The following is a 22,996-nucleotide window of genomic DNA, read 5'->3' on the forward strand; positions in this document are numbered from 1 at the left end:
ATTTTTTTTCAGATGGAGCAATTATCGGATGAAGAGCTTGACCATGGTGCAGAAGAAGATAGTGATAAGGAAGATCAGGATCTGGACAAGATGTTTGGGGCCTGGCTGGGAGAACTGGACAAACTCACACAGGTTAGGGAGGTTTCAGTTATTTCATAGAATAATTATAAAGAGATATTACATGTTTATTTTCAGTTGAATGCTAGCTACTTTAACCTTAACAAGGATCCTTTTGAACACTTCAGATGAGTATGAACTAAGACTTTTAGCTGCGGTGCTTTGTCAGGGTCGAGTATGTATACTCGTCTGTTTTGTTGTGTGAGGGTAGAAGATGCCTCTCTTCTCAGTTAATTAGCACTACCACTTGGAGTGAGACTGGCTGTAGCATATGACAAACTCAGTATTCTTAAAAGGGTTCTGAATTAACTTATTTTCCTCATTTCCAAGTTGTTAAATTCATTTTTCACAACCTGACAGTTTGACGTTTCCCAAAGGGTGTAATCGATTTGGAAAACTATGGAATTGATCTTTTGTCCTCGTGTATATAGAGAAACACAGACTTCAGCTGGCTAGTGCTAGCCTATATTTCCAAACACAGTTCGGCATTGTCTAGTGGCAATGTAATTGAATCTATTTGTTGCACCTGTACAGCAATGAGGACGGAGAAAGTGTGAATGGTGCCAGTGATGATGTGCTAAGATCACCTGATACACCCTAGAGGACCATTGTTCCAGAGTGTTTTTCCAGCATCAGAGTGGCAACTAACAGGACACCTCTTGGCATTTTTCTAGTGCTTTTTCTTTCCGCCACAAGCAAATCTTATATTTTGCACGGTATACCAGAGTTCCAAGGTGAAAGTGCATTTCTCTGTGACCTCCTGTTTTGTTTTTTTCCAGCCATGTGTGCTGGCCCTCCTGAATAGTGTATTTCATCTTCTCATTCTTGACACAGAGATTTTAAGTAATGATGTAATGCTCCAAGTTTCAATAAGCTAGATGGGAAGAGGCTTTTCTCATCACTTCTTTACTGTAAGCTTGGGGGAAAATGAGGGATCTTCATCTTAGGAAAAGACTGATGGAAAATGGAGCTAATCATACAACAGAACATTTCAGATTCAGTCTCATGCATGTTATCTTTAGTTTAAAGGACCTACCTGCAAGTTCTAAATGCAGATGGCCTTTTAAAATACGGTAAAATAGAGCAATAAAGAATCCTACCTTTTCAAATGAATAGAAGACAGCGTGAAATAAATCTACGTATCATAATTCTTTTTTGTCTTTAACTCCCTGTGGAAGATTTTTAATGGTAAGTGAGAGTCCTTTCACAGAACCCATGCCTTCAAATTACCTCTAATGAGGATCTTCACATAAGAGCTCAATGGGTAATTGGTTTTAGACTTTCGTTCTTTGTTTCACTTTAGCAAATGTGAGTAACATCCAAATACACGTACTTTACTTGGGGCTCACAGCTGTACATTTAATATATAGACTTTGTGGTGATACCTGAATCTGTGTCCTAATCCATGCAAGATGCTTAAAATATATGAACAAGTAGTGAAGGGCAGGACACAAGCTGTTTGTTTCTCACTTATGCATTGCCATGCAACACAGTCTGCAATAAAGCCATACAGTTGTACTTCTGTCTTTTGTAACTACTGAGAAGTGACATTTCCCCCAGAACTTTGAATAACCTCATAATATTTTGTATAAACAAGTTAATGCAGTCTGCTGTGTCTCAGATTGCTTGTTTGGTAAATAGTTATGTCTTGATTCAGCTGAGGTCCTAGTAAAGGGGCGTGATTAGATTTAATGAGCTCCAAAGTGCATTCTGGTGTAGTTTTAGCATTTGTTGCTATTTATCAGCTGCACTCTGAAAGCAGTGGAAGAAGAAAAATGTTGTCCCCAAGTTCCTTGAACTTTAACTTCCTTTTTAGATTTCCTGTTCCTATGTGTTTGTTTTGGGAGGATTGAAAGTAAGACCCAGACTCCTTTACAGATGGGAATGCTGTCTAAAAGATATGGAATTGTTAAGATGCCTTTGAGATAATTTGAATTCACTTTGCCCTCTTTAACCCTTTGCCTAGTGGAAGCATTATAAAATGCAACCATGAAATTTTCAACATGTGTGAGCCGTGTCTGCATTAGCAGTTGGTGTCTGATTATCCTGCTATATGAAATAAATGTTCACTTCCTTTTCATTGCCCAGGCCTAACCTTTTGGTGCTGTTTCAGTTCTCAGCAGCTTCTGAAACTGAAATTTTGCTTTAACAATTATGGTGATTGTTCTCCAATAATACAAGGGCTGCTCCAAAAGTAATGCCTCCTATTTTATTATCTTGGTCCACAATGTCAGAGGTGGATGTTGGTGGTATGGCGGTACAGGTTGAACCTTCCCACCAATATTCCATTACATTTTGTTACCATGTTACAGATGGCAGCAGAGGGGCAGTCTGACAAAATGGTGTGTGACATTGAAGTGAGTATGAAGCAAATGTGTGTTGTTGAACTCCTCCATACAGAAAAAATGGCACCCCCTGACATTTGTCCATTCTTGCTGAATGTTTATGGAGACCAAATAGTGGATGTGCCCACAGTGAGGCAGTGAGTGGTGCGTTTCAGCAGTGGTGTCAACGACATGAAAAACAAGCGATGTTCCAGATGGCCAAGGAGATTTTTACAAGCACAGCATTCATTCTTTTGTTGATTGCTGGTAAAAATGCATAGCTAATAGTGGCGACTACGTTGAAAAATAGTGTTTTGTAGCTGAGAATTTGCTTGATCAAATAGTGTTATTGTGCTCTTTATTTCCATGGAAATAAATAGGAGGCATTATATTTGTACTGACCTACAGAGTAAGAGTATATCCCAATTATTTTGAAGGATAGAATCATAGAATGGTTTGGGTTGGAAGGGACCTTTTAAGATTATCTAGTTCCAGCCCCCGCTATAGGCAGGGACACCTGCCTCTAGACCAGGTTGCTCAAAGCCCGTCCAGCCTGGCCTTGAATGCTTCCAGGGAGGGGGCGTCCACGACACTGTATACTAACATAATTATTCTTAAATTTAATAAAACATACTTTAGATGTTTTTAACCAGGATATATTTGCTTGGTTCAGTTGGAAGGAATGAGCCTTAAGGTGCCTGCTTTGCTTCAGGTTTTCATTGCTGCCTGTAGGGTTCTATTCTGATATTTTTCAACTGTTCTTTATGCAACCATATGTAAGCTCCAGTAGAGCTGGTTTTTTTCCGCATAATAGGAAATAGTTCTGCATCACTGTCTTCTGATCATTAAGTGATGAATGACTTCCTTGAGTAAGGATACAGAAAAGAGAAAAAAAGTGTGGGTGCGAAACTTAGTTCTTTTGGTGCTAGAAGATGCTTTTCTTTTCAACAAAAATGTATTTGGGAAAACTTTATTATTAGAAGTGTTGCTTTTATTCACACCCTCTGCAGGCCTGTCAAGCAACACCAGGAGCTAGATTCCCCACATAACACTTCTCACTCTGGGGGTGTCGTGCAACTTTTGGGTTACCAATTGGATCGTAGTGCCCTACTGCTTGCCACTTACTGCTAGTGCTTGAATGTAAAGTTTTATGTCCATATCAACCTTCATAATGTAACAGTTGGATGTTTTGATTTCATGTTTTGTTTTGTGTTGTTTTTTTTAATCCCTTACTAGATGTTTTGTTGGTTTCTTTTGGTTTTTGTTTTTGCATTTTTTTCAAAACACTATCATATTTTGATCGGGGTTGCTTTCACGACTCAGCATTTTTCACGGAAAAGACTTACTGAGAAAAATACCTGAATTTAGTAATTAAAAATCCCTTTTTATATAAAGGAATTCTCCATTGAGTGCTTTTCTGTGCTTATGCCATGGATATGCTCATAAACTAAGGATGCATTTCTTAGGGTGTCACAGTCTGCATGTCTTTTAACACCTGTGCGGTTCTCTGCAGAGAAGTTGTTGTCGGTAAGTCAGCAGTGTTTCAAAATGAGCTAGTATGTAACACCACTGAAACGTGCATTTGGAATCTGCTTCCTTCCTTTTAATTCTGTAACAAGAAAGAGATTAATATCTTTTCTGCAACTAAGCCTCTGTGAGGTAATGACATATATTTTCCGTCAAAATCTTGAAAAAAAGACATTTTTGATATGCCAGGAGCTTTTGAAAAATTGGTTGTAGAGAAAATTGGTTTTCATCCATCTTAAATATTTATTTCTCAAATTACATCTCCACCTTTTCTTGTCTTTTTCAGAGTTTGGATTCAGACAAGCCTGTGGCACCAGTGAAGAGATCACCTCTCCATCAAGAAACCAACCTTGCCAACTTCTCATATCGATTTTCCATGTACAATTTGAATGGTTCGTTGAATTACTTACCTTCTAAAGTATTATTTTAGGAAAAGAAAAAAAAAAAGCTGTTTCAACCATGAATGAGAACATTATGAAATGGTTTAAAGGAATGTTAAAATGCACTGTACCTAGAAGTGAGAATGTGTTTGATAACAGCCTTGCTTTCTGATGGCAGAGAATTTTGAATATCCCCCCAGCCTTATCTTTTATAGCACCTAATATGTAAGAATTTTAGTCTAGTATTTATAAAGAAAGCTTGTTCTGGGATCTGGTCTTGTGAAAAAAAGAATTAGTATGTATTTGTTAAGTAGGAGGAAAAAGCATCTTGCTTCATGGCACAGAATGCATGAGCATAGCTACAGAATGCTTTCATGTTAAACAAAAAACCATACTTTTTCTTGTCTTAAAATAACTTCCCCTACTTGTAATACAGGAAGCCTTTTATTTAGAGGTTTGAGTGTATGTATAGTATCTTATAGTGTTGTGGGGATTTGTTTGTTTTTAAAGTAATGTCACATTTGCCTAGCAAAACACATTTCATTAAAAAGCTGAAGCACGATATATGCAGGTACGGTTTTAGATTCTGTTCACAGGAGAGCAGTTTCAACCTTTCAAATGTAACTAAAAATTCACGGGTTTCTCCTATCAGAAAGTGTATTTAACCTATTTTTTTTTCTCTTAGACCAGTCAAGAGTACTAGTGCAAATAAACTTAATGTTTATGAGTGAGGATGGGTTTTGCAATATAGATGGGGAGAGCAAAATACAGTGTCCTTTGCCCCCTTATTCCAGCTATTAAATTCAATAACATAAAATGAAGAGTTGCATAGAGAAATATAGAAAACCTGCTCATACTAAAAACTCTTCTTCATTGCAGAAGCTCTGAATCAGGGGGAGGCTGTGGATCTAGATGCCCTCATGGCTGATCTGTGCTCCATAGAGCAGGAGCTCAGCAGCATTGGGTCTCATTCAGCAAATAATACTGCAGTGAAACACCTTGCCACAGAATCCAAAGTTCAGAAACCACCTACTAGCCGTCCTTCTACTAAGCATGGCAGTATGAAAGGATTATCCTCCTCATCTGGTAAGGTTACTAAACCATCACATGCCAACGTTTCTTTGGATGACATCACTGCACAATTAGAGAAAGCTTCTTTGAGCATGGATGAGGCAGCCCAACAGTCTGTAGCGGAAGACACCAAACCAGTAGTTAATGCCCAGCACAGGAGGACAGCATCTGCTGGCACAGTGAGTGATGCTGAGGTGCGCTCAATCAGTAACTCCTCCCGTTCCAGCATAACTTCTGCAGCTTCCAGCATGGACTCTTTGGATATCGATAAGGTGACAAGACCTCAGGAACTGGACTTGACATCACAAGGGCAACCAATCACTGAGGTAATGTCATAAATTTAATAACTCTTTTGGTGTTTTTTCTTCAAGCTTTTTTTTTTCTTCTTTTTTTTCCTTCCTCTTCTCTTAGGCTGATGCTCCTTGCTAAACATGTTCCATATAAAAAAGCTGATTACAGATCAGGGTTGCTTTTGCATGGGCTACACGCTGGCTATTTCTTTGCTTTTGTCTGTCTGCAAGGAATCTTAATTTAAGTAGTTGTTGTTTTGTTGTTTCTTTTTTTTAAGAACTTTCCGCATCTTTTTCCCCTCCAAATCCACTCATGTTTTAAAGTTTTGTATTTAATGTTTTTCTTCTACGTAAATCTCATACGCTGCTTTTACACATCTGAGAAGTGTACAGCTTTGAAAGAAGGAATGAAAAGTTGAATGACATTACTACATTCCTGTTACTGTACGCTTAGATTACCGCATGTGTGTCAGATACTGTGAGTGTCTATCTGAAGCTATAACAGCAGCTCACCACTTCTTAATATTCCTCTTAAATGTATGGCAAAGAGAACTCTTCCAAGCAATGCCCAACACTGAAAACCAATTGGTTCATGGTACAGCAATACCAAATTTGAGATTTTTGTTCCTCTGCATTAGTTAATAATAATCAGGCAGCAGTTTCTCAGTAAAAACACAGTGAGTTTGAGAAATATTGAAAATGCTGCTGTGTTACATGAGGAAATGGGGAAAATGTCCCATTGAATTTAAGAATGTAAACTAGAAGCTACTTGGAGCAACAAAAACCTGACCTATTAGTCAGAAGACAGCTGTACTAAAATGAATGTTCACTTTCAGTTTTCTCTCTACCTGAAAGAAAACAGGAACAAGCTGTTTGTTCTAATCAATAATAAACACTAATTTGAATGAATTGTACTTAAACCGTGTCTCTGTACATCTGCAGCAAAAGTTCATCTGATACAAACAGTGAATGATGCAGATTTGTATGTTTCATGATAACTCATCAAGGTCACACTTAAATTTAAATTTTTATTTGAAATGGTGAGAAATGTGTTACTGCTTCTTACAGAAGAAGCTGATTATCAGTATTTTCTATTATTTGTAGATTTGTAATGAGTGTAGCAAAACAGAGGTAGATAGAAATGTGTCCTTTTCTCTTTTGAAAGTTAAAATGCAAACCTTCTCATTATTGCTGTAGATCTATGAGTTAGAGCCCTGCCTGTGACAGTCTGATTGTATTGGTTTTCAATTGTCAGTCATTTTGTTTCTGTGATATGATAACACTTATTTTTCTTTTGGATCCCTGACAGTCATGCAGATACGTCTTTCAATGATTAACTTTTTACAATGATGCGTTGTTATCTCTCCTCAAGCTAAAATGAGTTGGTTTTTTTTTTAGTTCCTCTCTTTTGTAAGTTGCCTGGTATGAGAAAACTTGTTTTTTTTCTATTTCTTAATCACTTATTGAAAATTTAAGTTGTTTTTGGTAGTTGATTTCGAAGATATCAGTCTAGATATCAGCCTCCCATTTAAGAAGTGACATGCTGAGGTTTCAGTAAGATTACACTTCTAGTCTCCCATTTTTCAATTCTTTGCATGGTATGAATGATCAGCAAATCACCTGCTCTGCTTATGTGACTGGATATTGTTGAATCAACGGGCACAGTTCCACAAGCTGCTTTGTCTTCACAGGAAGCTAATCTATATTGCTGCAAGTGTTGCAATTACTTTCTCACTTGCTTTCTGTGCTCTTAGCCATTGACTTCAAGGCTCAACACTTCCCCCTTTCCTCACAAAGACATTTGAGAGCTGTCTTTGTAAACCCAGTGACTGCTTTTAAGAAGAATGTGGCTATTGTTTCTTTGCCCAGATAAGTTGCTAAGAATGACTCCTTCAAAGGAGGTAAACAGAAAGTGGTGTTAATTTGAGAGCTAAATTCTGCTCTCTTCTTGAGAGCAAAAACGTTTCCAGTGATCAACAGTGCTGCTTTGTTCTACACTGTCTGAGCTGTCTGGTCATCTTAATTTCAGTAGCTTGAGGAAAGTTATTTATTTCTGAAATATTTTCCAGCAAGTTTAGAGAATTTATATTTAACTATTCAGTATTAAATCTCTTACTTGACGGGACTTCTACTGTGAGGCTGTTTTTCTTGTCTCAGTGCTGGTGATAGGGCGAAATGAAATTTGTTTGGAGTTCTGGCAGATTCAGTGGTCTTTGTTGAATCAAAGTAATGTTGGAAGTGGGCAGATACCCAAGGATTAGTTGGTAGAATCACTGGGCATCAACAAAAGATTTTTTTCTTTTGTTCTTTTAGGTGCTGAAAAGTGTTGCTTAGGGCTCTATTAATCTTCATGTCTAGGTTGTGAACACCTTTCCCTTGTAGGACTGAATTCTTCCTTCCCACCCACAGGCTCAGATGTACTGTTTCTAATGGAGGACATCACTCAACCTGAGGGAGTAGCCTTGGGAGATCTGTTGCCAGTGTGGGGGAAAAGAAAACCAGCAAAACACCAAAACCACTTGTCTTTTAATTATTATTGTTATGGAGAAACTGGGAGAAGCTATTACTTCATGGCTTTAGCAAATGCATTTTTAATTTGTTATTACCACCTAGTGCTTTAAGTTTGCTCTTTTTTTTTTTTGCCTGTCTTCCTTGTGGCCTTCTGTACTTGAGCTGACCTTTACAATTTTCTTTGCTGCTCTGGTTCTTATCAAAGAGATTGCTGACTTGGCAGCTCTGCCCTTTTGACTGATCCACTCTGTCCTCTCCAGGCAGTGTAAGGACTTAAAAAAAAAAAAAAAAAAAAAAAAAAAAAAAAAAAAAAGTGACCTCTCTTCCACAACTTAGTTTTATTGGAATCACCAGAGGAAGGGAATAACGTAAAGATAGAAGACTTCTGACCAGGGGAAATGCTTGCCTGAAGAAGAAAATTAAGCTTTGTGGTTACTAACTTCAGCGTTCTATCTTAGAAAATAGTTCTGCAGTCGTTTGAGCCTCCTGACCTGGCAATGTAGGGAAATGCTGTAAAAGAACAGCCATGCAGTGGCACACTGAAGTTATGTATTGTCTGGTACACTTTCCGACCAATACTAGTGATAGATATTATGTAAAGATGCTGCAGTTCCGTAGCCACCAAAAATGACAAGGAATGAGGGAAGATCGCTGATGTGTGCTGATACGTAGTAGGGGAGTGTGTAGCCTAGAGCTAGAGGGAATGCATCCGTTAGTCTTAATGGATTCTCCAAATCTTGCCTGAGCAGCAGGATAGGCACTTAAGTGTGTTCTTCCTTTTCCTAGCAGTCTGCCCTGTGTGGACTTCATGGTATGGAAAATGCATAAGCATCATGACAAACAGTGACTCTCAATGATCCCGTTTGCTAGAACCATCCTTGTTGTTCTCAATATTCTGAATTTGTATATGCCACTTTCAGGAGAGATGACTGAAATTCCCTGGATTGTCTAAAATCATAGTTTTATTTGTTGCCATAATTATTTATTTTCTCTCTTTCTTAATGATTCTTAACACTATCTATTTGGACACTGTGAATGTTAACGACTTCAAAGACTTGTCCTGTAGTCTCAAGATCTTTCCTTAGTGGTATCAAGTGTTGTCTGTCTGCACTTGCGTTCTTATCTTCAGCCCACTCTAAGCACTGCTGAGTGAGAAAAGTTGCTTCCATCTCCTCAATGTTCTGTCCCCAACAGTTTTTACTAGGTTACACATCCTTGCTCCAACAGTATTCTTCTTTAAATTGGTAGATTGCTTTTTGTCATCCATGTTTGTAAATCTGTAATGAGTGGCATCCACTTTAAATGTTAATTTCTGCTAATCAGATAGTTTACTTGAATGTAGAGCTGAGTGAGCGATGTTACACCACAGGGAAGAGGAAGTGATGACTGTATGAGTAACTTGTCCCTTTCACCTTCCCGTACCATTTGATTTTCCATTCCTTCTGTACCCCTGCTACTAGAAATGCTCTTTTTGCAGTGAGGTATGCTAGAGCAAAAGGAGAAGGCGGTAGTGGGGAGAGAATAGAGAACGGTGTTGATCATGCTTGCATAGCTAGCAAGGCATCTGATGGTAGAAAGCCCTGTTCATGATCAGTCATTGTTACTGTCCTGCATACGCTGAATGAAGGTATCACGGATAAGTTTGAAGTCTGCCATCTGGTCTGGCATAGTACAGCATTCCTCACCACCTCCCTCCCAGCATGGTGGAGCTGTTTACGTTTGTAACCCAGATTGCATAGCTGAGAGATCCTGACTTGCATACAAAGATAACTTATAATATGGTGTAATAATAATTTAGCTGATTGAACGCATGTAAATCATAGAATCACCAAGGTTGGAAAAGACCTCCAAGATCGTCCAGTCCAACTGTCCACCTATCACCAGTATTTCCCACATAAAATCATAGAATCACCAAGGTTGGAAAAGACCGTATTCTGTATTGGCCAGAAACTCCTGTTGGGTAAAGTTGGAAATTTGAAATGGGTGTAAGGAAAAACAAAGTTTGTGTTCCACAGCCGTTTTGCTTTGATTCTCATGTGGATTATTTTAGTTTCCACACAAAGGAGTACAGAAGCTTTTCTAACCATAACAGTTATTGTAGGTTGTGTTTTCTGTGTGATTACTAAGTGTTATATCGCACAAAAAATGTGGTTAAAATTGTGTGGATTTTTTTGTTTGTTTTTAAAAAGATGAAAAAAGTTAAATTAATTTTCTGCCGGTTCTATTATATAGATTATATTATATAGATTATATAGGTTATATTATATAGATACACAGAATACCCAGAAAGTGTATTCTGGAGAATTTCCAGTTGTGTTGAAAATAGTAAATGGATAGACATAATTTGAAACACAATTAGACAGTCATTCTCTTCCTTTTTTTTTCTTTTTAAAATTACTAGTCACAAGGTGTTCTTTAGTAACTCAACAGTAGAGGAAAATTGTGTATTTGTCATCCTGAAGCATTTCTTTGCCTTCCAATTTTGTTGTCCAAAGAATCATGAACAGTCCAGTTTTCTAATGTTCTTGAAGTAAAGGTAAAATAAATCTTGCCAGATTTCAGAGGAGGCTTTCAAAATACCATCTGAGATAAACGTACCGGTTTATGAAATGTAAGCAGTTTTTGTGTTCTGGTAATCAAATGTGCTTAACTATTCATTTTGAAGTTTATGTATGATAATTGCGTGATTTTCTTTCTAGAAACCGAGCTAGAACCCAAAGATTACTAATACACTCCTCCCCATGTCTCCAAAACTAGCACCCATTTTTTTCTGTATTTTTTTTCCACATTATGCTTAAGGAATCTGCAAAGAAAATGATGGAATAGAATATTTATTTATTTATGGATTAGAACTTTTAGACTCTTCAGGAGACATTCTCAAAGTTTAAATTATTAGACATGTATGGAATGGTATGTTGTAAAAAAAAATAAAAAATAAAAAAAAATGGAGCGTGTCAAATTAAAATAAGTGAAAGAGAAATAAGGACATAAACATTATCCTTGTGTTGATAGGTCTTGATTCTGCAACCAGTATATCAGACTGATTTCATAGCTGCAAATTTAGAACTTGCTGTGCAAGAGACTCATGAAAGTGTAGCAGGAAGCTGATTAGTGTAAAAGGAGAAAGAATATATTTATCTTCTGAGATTTCTAGTTGAATTTTCCCGATACTGATGATTAAGCTTAAAAATTTACTCCCTGGAAGGAACAGGAAAAGGGACAGCATGATACTTGTCTTCTTTGACACAGCTGGCTGGCAAAGCTGGTATCAGCACAAAAATTTCAGATATGGGGTATTTTGTTACCATCACGGTTTAAACCTGGCAGGCAGCTCATGACCACTCAGCTGCTGTTCATTCTCCTTAGGTGGAATAGGGGTGAAAATTGGAACGGTAAAAATGTAAGAACCCATGGATTGGGATAAAGACGGTTTGCTAGGTAAAAGCAAAAACAGTGTGTGGAAGCAAAACAAGAATTCATTTGCTACTTCCCAATGGTTGGCAGGTGTTCAGTCACAGAGCTCATTGTGTGTAGTTTTTTATTGGGAAGGCAAATGCTGTCAATTCAAATGTCCCTCTCCTCCTCCTCCTTCTTTACCCCAGCTTTTATTGCTGAACATGATGCCAAGTGGTGTGGGATATCCCTTTGGCTGGTGTAGGTTATCTGTTCTGGTTCTGTCCCCTCCCAGCTTTTTTTGCACTCCTAGTTCCTTGCAGTCAGGGCAGCATGAGAAGCTGTAAAGTCCTTGGCACTATGTAAACTCTGTTCAGCAACAATAGCATGTTATCAACACCATTAAAAATCCAAAACACTGTGCCATATGAGTCTTTGCAAAGACGATTAACTCTGTCCCAGCTAAAACCGTGCCTAAACGTTCTTCCTTATTGTTCTGTGGTGTTGGAGTCTTCTGTGGACTACCAAATCTGCTGCCTATTCATTTGCACAGAAACTTTCATGGTAGCCCCTCGATTGTCTCCAGAAAAGTAGTGCCTTATCAGTGAAAATTTGCCTTTAATATTCTCGTTCTTTCTTCCATGATATTCTTCTGAAGATATCAGACACTTAATAGTTTCTCGTGTGCAGCTGTTGTGACTTTTTAAGATGCAGGCAAATAATTCAAGCTTCATCAGCCTCCACTTTCCAGTTACCAGCTGAGCAGGTACCCTCTTTAAAATGCTAACACTTCTGGGGAGGAGGGTGTATGTGTGCTTAATAATCCTAAAAGTAGATGCTCTTATTAACAGAAGCTATCTGCAGTCCAGTGGTCTTTTTTTTTTTATCCTTTCAGCTTCTCCTTTTACATCTTTACATCCATTGATTAGAGAAATCACCATCACTGACTTCCATCAGTTGTAGAAGACAGTTTAAGAAAACACTTCTTTTTTAATAAATCGTATTGACTTCATTCAGATTCCACAGCGGTTTAGAAAGATCCTTGTTTTTGTGGTAGGGTTTACTAAGAAAAAATTAGAACGTTAGTACAGATAAGCTGAGAAAATGCTTGATTAGAGGATAGAACTCTTAACAGATTAATCTACAGCAGAAAAAATACTGTAGATCAATGACAAAGTATATGTAAACAACGTACATATCAGAAGCAGCCAATGGACCTGAGTTCAGAAATGCTAATGCTTGCACTATGATGTCACCAAATTTTGTCAACAGCAACGGTGAGAGTTGTAGAGCAATACCTTCACTGGAAACTGCAAGCTCTGATTTAGTGGAGCTTTTAAAAATGGAAATTTTTTAGTACATACACCACCCTACTTGAAACAAAGATAAATTCCTTCACTTTTTTTTTTTTTTTTTTGCAACTTATAATTAGACTAGAGAACAGAACTATCACATCTGTAGGAAATTAGCAACAGATGACTTGTTTGTCCTTAATTCAGATTGCCAAAAGTCAAATTTGGAACAGATGACAAAAATTAAGAACACAGCAGCCTGTGGGGCATTACAATCTAAGAGAAGAAAGGAATTTATGTAGTTTACTTCAGTTGCGTACACTGTTATAATATAGGACAAAAGCTAGGGTTTATCACATTTGCAAAGGAGTTTGAACCCACAAAATGAGACTTCGTGTTCTGGTGAAACAACTGGGAACTGCCCTTCCAGCTGTGTCAGTATTGTGCATGCTGGTTCGTGATTAGTCCATAATGGTATAATGATGACTGCCTGTGAATAGAAATGCAAAAGTTCATTTTTTTAGTTAACCAAACTTACAGCCCTGATTGCATTTCTCTGTGTTGAACATTTTACATAATCTCATGCTCTTAAAAGTTCTTCTAGATTATGGATCATCCATATTAGTGGTTTGTTTTATCAGTCTAGATTTATTATTTTTTCACATGGCCTATCCCCTCCTAATTGAAAGGGTGAGTTGTGACTTTTCTAGCTCCCCAGCTACACGTACCCATTGTCTTCTAGTGATGAAATTTTTGATGACTTGATATCAACGAGAAGTTTTTTTAGAACTGAGTTATAGTTCAGTAGTCAACAAACATGGAAGATAAGCAAATGTTACTTGAAACAGTTACTGCATACAATTTACAAAAAAAAAGTTTAAACAAAAGTAGTTAAAGCTACACGTTCCTTAGGTTCCTTAACTGCTTTGATGTCTTGCCTTCTTTGCTGTAAGTGAAATCCACTACAGGATGATGTCTCCGCAATTTTTTCTGTAATTAATGCAGTTCCTCATCAAAAAATTGTAGTAAAGTTTGTGGGTTTTTATCCTTCCTTTCAGTCTTCCACTTAAGTAAAGCATCACTTTTTGGACAGGACGGACAACTATTTTCCATGAAGCTATACTTCATCTTATTTTTTCTTTTTTTCCTCCTATGTTTTTTCTTTTGGGAAAATTCCACCCCTTGAAACCTCTTTCCTGAAGACATACTTTATATGAGATTTCATGTTTGGTTTATACTCGTTTAGGTTTGCGCTGTTGCTGAGTCAGACAGTCTTGCCCCACTTTGTGTTGGCACTAGTGTTTGTGCAGCTGCCCAGTGATTTGTATCTGCTCGTGGTCTCCATGAAAAATAATCCTTCTGAATAAGTTGTTCCCTGATCTCTTGGATGATGTGGTCAAAATCACTGTTGACCACACGAGAGGTGCAGGAGCGTATGGTTGAGGAAGGTTAGAATTGACTCTTTCTTGTAGCAGTTCTGCCTTAAAGTTCTTCACTAGTAGTGAAACTAAACTTGAACTGAAATGTTTACCAGCATTTAACATCTTTTCTGTCTGTCCTCCTGTTTCCCAAGGAACTTGTGTCCAACAGGAAACTTTTACAATCCGTCTGCTCTCTCTCTTGATTTGAGAGGCACATAAATGAACAAATAGTGCTTCTCCTGCATATGATTCAGCTGTTTCTTAATGTGAAATGTCCACAGACTTGTTTCTTAAATTGCAGCAAATTTCAGTAGGATTAGACTGTACCAGCCAGAACCAACATAAAGTTATAAGGATCCATAACAGTTAAGCAATACTTGCTGTAAGTTCTGTAAGTTAGATTTTTTTTTTTTGACTCCTGATATAGTTCAGAGGAAAGAAAAAAAAAACAAAAAAACTGCTGAACTGAACACTTGGAGTTAGGAAATTCCAGTTGCCTGTGGTGAGATGGAGTTGCACAAGTTCCAGGAGGGTTGGCCACTTGGGAGCACAGAGTAATAGCTCTGGATTGTCACTTCCAGTGTCTGGCTCCAATATGCTCTGCAGCAGCCAGGCATTGCAGTTGTAAGAGGACTGCAGTTTTTAGTACTCCTCTACCATGGCCCAAGCATTCTCAAACTTGGCCAATCTTTTGTTCATGGATAGCTGTTTGCAGCCCAATTGAAAGACTGGGCAGTGCCATATGAGAGAATGCAGCCTTGAGGTTTTTAATTGTGATGGTCTAGGCTTCAGTGAGGCTTTGTAGACTACAATTTTAATTCTGACGGCTCCTGCTCAGAAAAATTTGTTTAAGTTCCCATGGACCAGCAGACTCACAGTCTCTGAGGATGTCACTGACAATAATACATTTCATGGTCAGGCATACAGAGGTATTAAAGCCTTAAAAATAATTCTGTTTTGAAGGAATAAATAATAACCATCCTCTAATAGTAATCCATCATGGAAAATTTCTGTCTTGGTTATAGCTTGGCAAAATCTGTATAAACAGCTGAAAATTCATCATATGTATGGAAATGTCAGATAGTTCTGCTGTCTAATGGTGCAGCACTAGTTTTAAAGTAAGACTGAATGATTTTAGCAATCTTTTCTAGCCTTAATGATTCTAAGCATCTGTACTCTTTTTCTGAGGTTTTGATAACAACAAAATGTAACTCCCTTTTCATTTCTTCATCTGTCAAACCCCAACTCTGTAACTAAGTTAGCAAGATTAATGTCTGTGAAATAAATATCTCTGTACCTCTGATGGAAAGGAGCAAGCGTTGGATACCGCACTGGAAATCTTTAGGCACTGAGATTTTTAGGAGTGTAATGTTCAATTTTCAGTCCTTTAGTAACTTCACATATCACCATCATAATTGAATATTTTTGTCCTAAGACACAAATGCTCTCCCCTGCAACCTTCTACTCTTAGTAAAAAAAATTAGGGAAATAGAAAAATACTTTCTCTTAATCTCTTTTTTAAATAAATTACAGTAGGAGAGTGCTTAAGTCTAGAGTAGTATGTCCAGCTGAAGGAGAGGTAAATCTGTATCTACTTTTTTCTTGTTATACTTACTAATGGTCACTAAAGCATATTTATGTTACTTACTGCTTTGAAGAAATTGATACAGAAAGTATATGAAGTTACATTAAGTGACAGTCTTTTTGTTGTTGTTTGTATTTAGAGAATTTAACTCATAATTGTTACTTAATCATTGTGCAAGGAGAATGCTGTCTGGGTTTGTTTGCGTGTGTTTACAAATGTTTTACTGCAGTGTTTTATCTGAAGTTAATGACTGTTTCCACTCTTCTATAGTTCAAGAACATACTTGCATCCAATCTCTCTTCCCTCCCGATAGGGTGATAACACCTGAATCTCATCTTGTCTTTAAGTCATTGATCATTTGTAAAAAATTGAGATAAGGGCCACTGCAACTTCTAAATGTAGTTTGGTTTCCTTTGTTTTTGTTAACTGTCATCATGTTTTTATTCCCTCTTCTGACTGAGAATAAAGGCTTTCTTTTCTTCCCCTTTCTTTTCCCCTTTCCCTTTTGCATCCTTTCCTCCTCATTTTCCTGCTTTTTTACTGTTTCCATGGGACATTCCATTAATCAGTCCAAGCATCCCATTAACTCTCCAGAAGAGGAAGCTGAAATGACCCCTGTAAGTTACTATCATATGTATGTATAGTTTGTCAGCAGTTGTATCAATTTGCCTGTAATATAAAAATCACATTTATAACTTAAATTGAATCCACTAGTATCATAATAGCATACTAAGTACATTGCTACAGTTAGACTTTCTCAATCTGAAGCCGGTAGTTACCTATTTTTTAGTTATTAATAGGGGAAGCCTACTTGAAGTACACTTAATACACTTTTTTATTTTCTTTTGAAGCATAATTGCTCTTGGCAGTCCATTGCAAAGGAAAGCAGAGAATGAAATGTTTTATATGTTAATCACTTTGTAATGTGCGTTCTTATGCATTCCACATAGAAAACACAATCTCAAAGAATTTACAAAGAAAAATTCTGGTTCTCCCTTCCCCTCTATGTACTCCTTTGGGACAAAGTTAAATATATACAATTCTTGAGTTGTCTTTTGAAAATAGTCTATTCTAGCTGTTTCTGATGATGTCTAAAGAATTCAACATACTGGCATAGTCAAAAACTGTAGTAGTTACCATTTTAAGAAAGCTTTGTAAGCACAGAGCTTTTTATCAGACACTGCTTACTGCATTCTGCATTTCCCTCATTTTAGTTTGGTTCTTGGCTACACAGGTAGGCTTTTAAAAAAAAAAAAACGTGTTATGGTGTTTATTAGCTGTCATTAATTAGATCCAAATTAGTGGCACAAGAGTGCCACCATCTGGTTTAACTAGGTATGAGTTACTGTTAAATTGCACAGGGAGAGAGACGACTTTGTTCCCAGGGCATGAGATCTCAATGTTGTGGTGGGAGCAGGTGGAAGGAAAGCAGATAGGTTTTGCAGTGGAAGACCTAGAATGTCTGTGGAGTAGTAATTCAAGTTTTGTGTTTGTGTTCCTAGATTTCATTGGTGTTTTGTTTTTTTTGTTTTTTTTTTTTTTGTCAGGGAAAGTACTTTGGACAGAGAAGTAGGTTATTCACACAAATTAGGCGTTAATGTTGTCAGAACTTTGATTTAAATTTGAACTCTATAAGTAGGGAGGAAGGATGAGCCATTTAGATCCTCACTGTGGTTCAACGTAGTCGTAGTGTCTTGAGACAATATAACAGAATATTTATCTATTTCTGAACAATGGAATATTCCTGGGAAGCCTGTATTAAAAGGCAGCATCAGTTCCCCTCAAAGCTTGGTGTTTGATCTGGTCTATACTCTGAAATAGATAAAATATTTTACAATTGCAGTTGTAAAGGAGTTGTACATTGTTCCAAAATGAAACATGCTTTATTTTTTTTAAAAAAAAAAAAAAAAAAAAAGGAATTTTTGTTTATAACCCCTGTCCAGTTACTGGATAAACTGATTTTTCTTTCTCTCTGAGTTTATGTAGGTCAAACATTTGAAGTTACATGCACATTGTTGTTGAGCCAAGCTATGTAATACCTCAGAACAAAGCCTTTCCTGTCACTTTACTCATTTCTAATAATTCTAACTTTTGGTTATCTGGAGTACTGTAGAAATGTGCTACGTAGTAGTAAGGAACCATGGTCAAAAGATATCTGGCTCTTTCTCCAGACATGTCTCTTCTTCTGACTCTTTCTAGACGTGTCTCTTCAGCTCAGATTCACACAGGTGGTTTGTCATCACACAATTAACTACATATTTTATTGGCAACACCTGTTCTCATTAAATTCCATTATTCTTAACTTCCAAATAATTTTACTGTGGTTACCTGTTTTCATATTTTGTTGCAGGTCTGGCAAGCAGTGTTAGAATAGAATAAGAGCTAATTACTGGATAAGTATGGTACTGTACTTAAATGTAAGATGAGAACAGCCAAAAGGAGCAATGATAGGACAAAGGTTAAATTATTTCCCTTAAGCTTCTCTACTGGAGAAGTATTTTCCAGGAAATAGTATTTGTTTTAAATAGAGATTCCTTATGCTAAACCCGAGGAAAGAGGTTGAGTGTGCATTGTAATGTTCTCTTTACCACACTGCAAAATTCACTAAGAAAAAGTGATGTATCTTGTCAGACATCATGATTTGTGATTAGAAGTCTATCCAGAAACTGTTTAAAAGAATTGCTTGAATGTGTCTTTGAGTTTTTATTTATATTTTTGAGCTTTGGATTGAGGCATGTGATTTATTCCCAAAGTTCTGTAGTAATGTGTTTGAGAAGATTCTAGATTTTGTATAAAGTTACAGCTTCTGTTGAGGAGGAACACTAGTCAGAATAAAGACCCACATAGCAGAAATTATTTAAAAAAAAAAAAGAAAGAGGAAGTCTGCCTTCTAGTTAGCAAAGGTGTATCATCTACCATCAATTTAGATTCACCCCAAGCTTACTGAAGCTGAGTAAATGAGTGTTCTTTAAATGACAGTCTTACAGTCTATAGGTATCACTGAAGTTGCTGGAAAACCAGTGTATATAGAAATTGCATAATGTTCATCTGTCCCAAAGGATATTATAATGTTTTAGGAAGCCTATTTTGAGATTTCTGTATTATTGTAAACAATGTACAGGGCCTTGTAATCATACTAAGTCCTGCATTCCAAAGCTCTCTGTGTGTTTGAGGTGTGAAAAATCTGTTTGTCACTAGGCAGCAATTCTGTGCTTCTGAAACATCTGATGTAGACATGTGTGGTAATTTATTTACTAGCAGAAAAATCTTCAGTTTACATCGTAAACTGAATCTGTGCTAGTGGCTAAGTACTACCTATTGATTGGGCTGGAGCCTAGCTTTTACATCAGGTGCTGTGTAGAGTCTTTCCTGAGCTGTAGCTTTTCACATGTGCTAGAGACCCTTACTCAGACCAGAATGTGGCAGTCATAACAAGTAAACTGCCTGTGCAGGGACTTGGTATCAAATACTTTGGTGCATCTCCTTTTGTTGTGCTTTAACTCAGCAGTCAGCTAGGTACTACACAGTCATTTGCTCTGTCCCTCTTCCCAGTGGGATAGGGGACAGAAATGGGGGGGGGGGGGCGAAAAAAAAATGTGGAACTCATGGGTTGTGATTTAAAAAGTTTAAAAAAAAACAAAAACAAAAAAACACCTATTTACCAGGACAGAAATGGAAGAGAAAAGGAAAATAACAATGACAGTGATAATAATATAACATATATTCGCAAAAGAAGTGATACACGATGCAATTGCTCACCACTCCCTGACTGATGTCCAGCCATTCTCCAAGCAGCGGCTGCCTTCCTGCCACAGCCGCACAGTTTTTAAAGTTTTTTTCACATAATGTCATATGGTATGAAATAGCCCTTTGTCCAGTTTTGGTCAGCTGTCCTGGCTTTGTCCAATCCCAGCTCCTTGGGCACCATCAGCTTTCCTTGCTGGCTAGACAGTACAAGAAGTTGAAACCTCTTGTAGCCACTGCTCAGCAACAATCAGAAGATCAGTGTGTTATCAACATTGTTTTTCTCCCAAAGCCAAAATGTAGCATCATACCAGACGCTATGAAGAAAAACTGTCTCAGCTGAAGCCAGGACATATTGCATGAAATTGGAGACATGGTCTCTTAACTTTTTTCAGGAGGTGATTACCTGTTGTGGCTCTGAAGAAGAAATTCTGTGCTGTACTTGGCTTCTAATTATTTAACAATGGTATAGTAGGCAGCTTATTTGCCATGCCTTGCTCTGTATATGGTAAAATCAATCAACATGGTAGTAACAGCTGAGACAGATCCAGTCACAAGGGATGAAATTTGCAGTATAGTGATGGTACATGAGATACATTCAATATTCTTGTGACTGAAGTTCTGCAGACTGAGCTGATGGTTTTGCTGTTCTTCTGTAACAGATGCTGCAGATAATGATCCCTCTGTTATTCTTTGATTTTTAAGTTTTAAGAAACCTTCCTTACAGGTTGCTGCTTGTTTTGTTTCCTCTTTTTGTATAGGTTAAAGTATATGTTCTGAGAAACTTGCATAATTTTTTAGAAAAGAGAGTGGAAAAAAAGCTTAGTTGTAAGTAAAGTTTGGATTATTTATGGTGACGTCTTTTTTCCATAAATATAAAAACAACAGTCAGCATAGAAGGCATGAAACCAGTTTTTGCCTCCATGTGACCAGCTTTTAGTAACTTCGTACAGCAGAAGCAGAATGTTCAGTTTTACAAGCCTGTGCAGGGTTTTTGAAGAGTGGATGTTTTTGTTCTAAATGTTCTTTAAAAATAAGTTGTTTCTTGCAGAAAAGAAACCAGTAGCAGGTAAGCAAAGCTCTTAATTCTATTCTGTGACCTTTTGTTCAGGGGAAGGTTAATTAAACTTGTGTCCTCTGCTAGCATGACTGCTTTTATATTAGTGTTAGGCTTGTGTTATTTGGGAATGTTCACATTTCTGTGGGAGGGAAATGAAGTGAGGATGTAGGTGTGTTTGTTTGTTTTTTTTTCCCTTAAACTCTGCTTATCTTCTATGGTCAATACGCTGTAAAATTACTGACTTCTTTTGACCTGTGTTCTTTCTCTTTCTTTCTGAACAAGCACTCCTATTTGGACAGGGAAACCTCCCTCCTTCTGAGAAACATTGCAGGAAAGCCTTCTCACTTGCTGACCAAGGTGACACTTCTTCTTTCCACCTGCATGTGACTGTTTCTATGTAGAAAGTAGCTTTTGCGGTATGCTATACTCCTCCTACCCCTACCCTTTCCAGGAACTTTTGCGTTTACTTATATTATTTTCCTGTTTGCCCAGGGTGTTTTTGAAGAGCATTTTATTGTTACTGCACATTTATTGAAGTGTTCAGTTTCTTGGCAAATACTTAATAGCTATGTCAGCAGGTAAAAATGCATACAAAGGAAACATATTGAACTAGAAGTTCTTTTGTTCATATTCCCACTCAATACTATAAGAAAATAAAGAAGAGCTGCAGTGGAGGAAAACAGGTGAGAGTATTCCGTGCTGTTAAAATGAAGTAGTATCCTATAAAGAAGCTCACTCACTTAATGAAGATAAACTGTAGCAACTAATAGAATTTATTTATTTAAAACAAAAGCTATTTAGATATAATGGAGAGGGAGAATATTATAATAAGACAATAGTATAATGAGCCAGGTGTGGACAAAGCCTGATCATAAATACATTTTCCTTACAGGTCAGTGATGTACTAAGAGGCCACAAATTGCCAATCATTTCCTCTGGTTCAATTTAAAAATTGTAACTTTCATACATGTTTCCCTTTGAAACTAGAGTAGGAGAAACAGAGCAAGCTAAAAATCTCCCAGATGAAAAAATAAACAAAAAACCTGCTGGGATGAAGTATCTGCACCTTCACATTGGTGAGAGAACTTTGTTCAGTATCTGAGATGTCAGATATGTCTGATGCTATTTGCCTACTTATCTAACACTCCTTTTTTATTTTTCTAAAAGATGATATGGAGAAAAAGTCTTGAGCAAACCTGAATTTGTCAGTGTAGATTTTATCACTTCAAAACAATAGAGAGTATGTTTGATTAGCTTAAATAGCCTGTATTTTCCAATAAAAGTTTGGAATTACTACTTCCTTAGATATCTAAAGATTCTTCTCGGAATGCTCAGTGTGCATCTTGACAACAGTTTTTTGACTCTCTTCTAGAGGAGTTTAAACAGCAGACAAAAACATGTAATTTCTTTCTTTTGTGACTGTTTCTCCTAAACCTCAAGTCTATGCTACTTTCCCTTTGATCTGTTAGCTTCCCCCACTCCATCAACACACACACACTTCTGTATCCCCAGCACTAGTGACAAAGCAGCCACCAAACCTGTAAATCTTGCTTTGTTGCAACACAGAAACTGTAATTCTTCTTCCACCTCCCTATGTTTTCATATCCTCCTTTTTGGTTATTTAAATAATGTGTATTGGTTACCATGTGGAACTTCAGGGTTACTAAAAAAAAAAACAAAGGCAAAATATCAAGTCCATCACATTATATGTCCCCGAACTACTTCATATCAGTGGTTCTAACAATACTCATGGAGTTAATTTTTTGGATTTGGAAATGTTTCTCTTGTCTTACTGGGCTCAAAGTCCTTTGAGTCAGGTGCTTATGAGATTCCTGACATTCTAAGGATAATATTTATTGTTAACTCAGCTTATTATTGTCTTAGTACAGCTGAGCCCTCTACTGACTATCAAGCACACAGTTCTGGTGTGAATACCTTTACTGGTTCCCACCTGACCTCCTTCAGAGAGAAATTTCTGTAGCGAAATGATATAATTAATAGAATCATAGAATGGTTTATGTTGGAAGGGACCTTAAAGGTCATCTAATTCCAACCATCCTGCCATGGGCAGTGATACGTTCCATTAGATCAGGCTGCGAGGAAGCCCCATCCAACCTGGCCTTGACCACTTCCAGGGATGAGGCATCCCCAACTTCTCTGGAAAACAACAATTCAGTTTTTCATCTCTAAAACCTCCAACTCCTTCTCACTGCCCAGCTTGTATTTGTGCTTGGGTACTGACCCAGGTGCAGGGCCTTGCACTTGGTCTTGTTGAACAGCA

The 22,996-nt window shown here is 37.3% G+C and overlaps 1 protein-coding gene across 6 annotated transcripts in view; it reads left to right on the forward strand.

Moving 5' to 3' along the window:
* The window catches only part of RAPH1 (Ras association (RalGDS/AF-6) and pleckstrin homology domains 1), a 90,630-nt gene that overhangs the window by 36,352 nt on the left and 31,282 nt on the right, over positions 1-22,996 (forward strand). For 5 of the 6 annotated variants that reach the window (XM_021397489.1, XM_021397488.1, XM_021397486.1 and 2 more), the window contains 4 exons: positions 13-132; positions 4,255-4,360; positions 5,228-5,745; positions 20,998-21,072. In XM_021397489.1, the coding sequence (XP_021253164.1) occupies positions 13-132; positions 4,255-4,360; positions 5,228-5,745; positions 20,998-21,072 (819 nt within the window). The remainder of the gene's footprint in view (positions 1-12; positions 133-4,254; positions 4,361-5,227; positions 5,746-20,997; positions 21,073-22,996) is intronic. The other variant, XM_021397487.1, reaches the window with a different exon arrangement.

The sequence above is a fragment of the Numida meleagris genome, chromosome 5 (assembly GCF_002078875.1).
Source record: "Numida meleagris isolate 19003 breed g44 Domestic line chromosome 5, NumMel1.0, whole genome shotgun sequence".
Taxonomy (NCBI): domain Eukaryota; kingdom Metazoa; phylum Chordata; class Aves; order Galliformes; family Numididae; genus Numida; species Numida meleagris.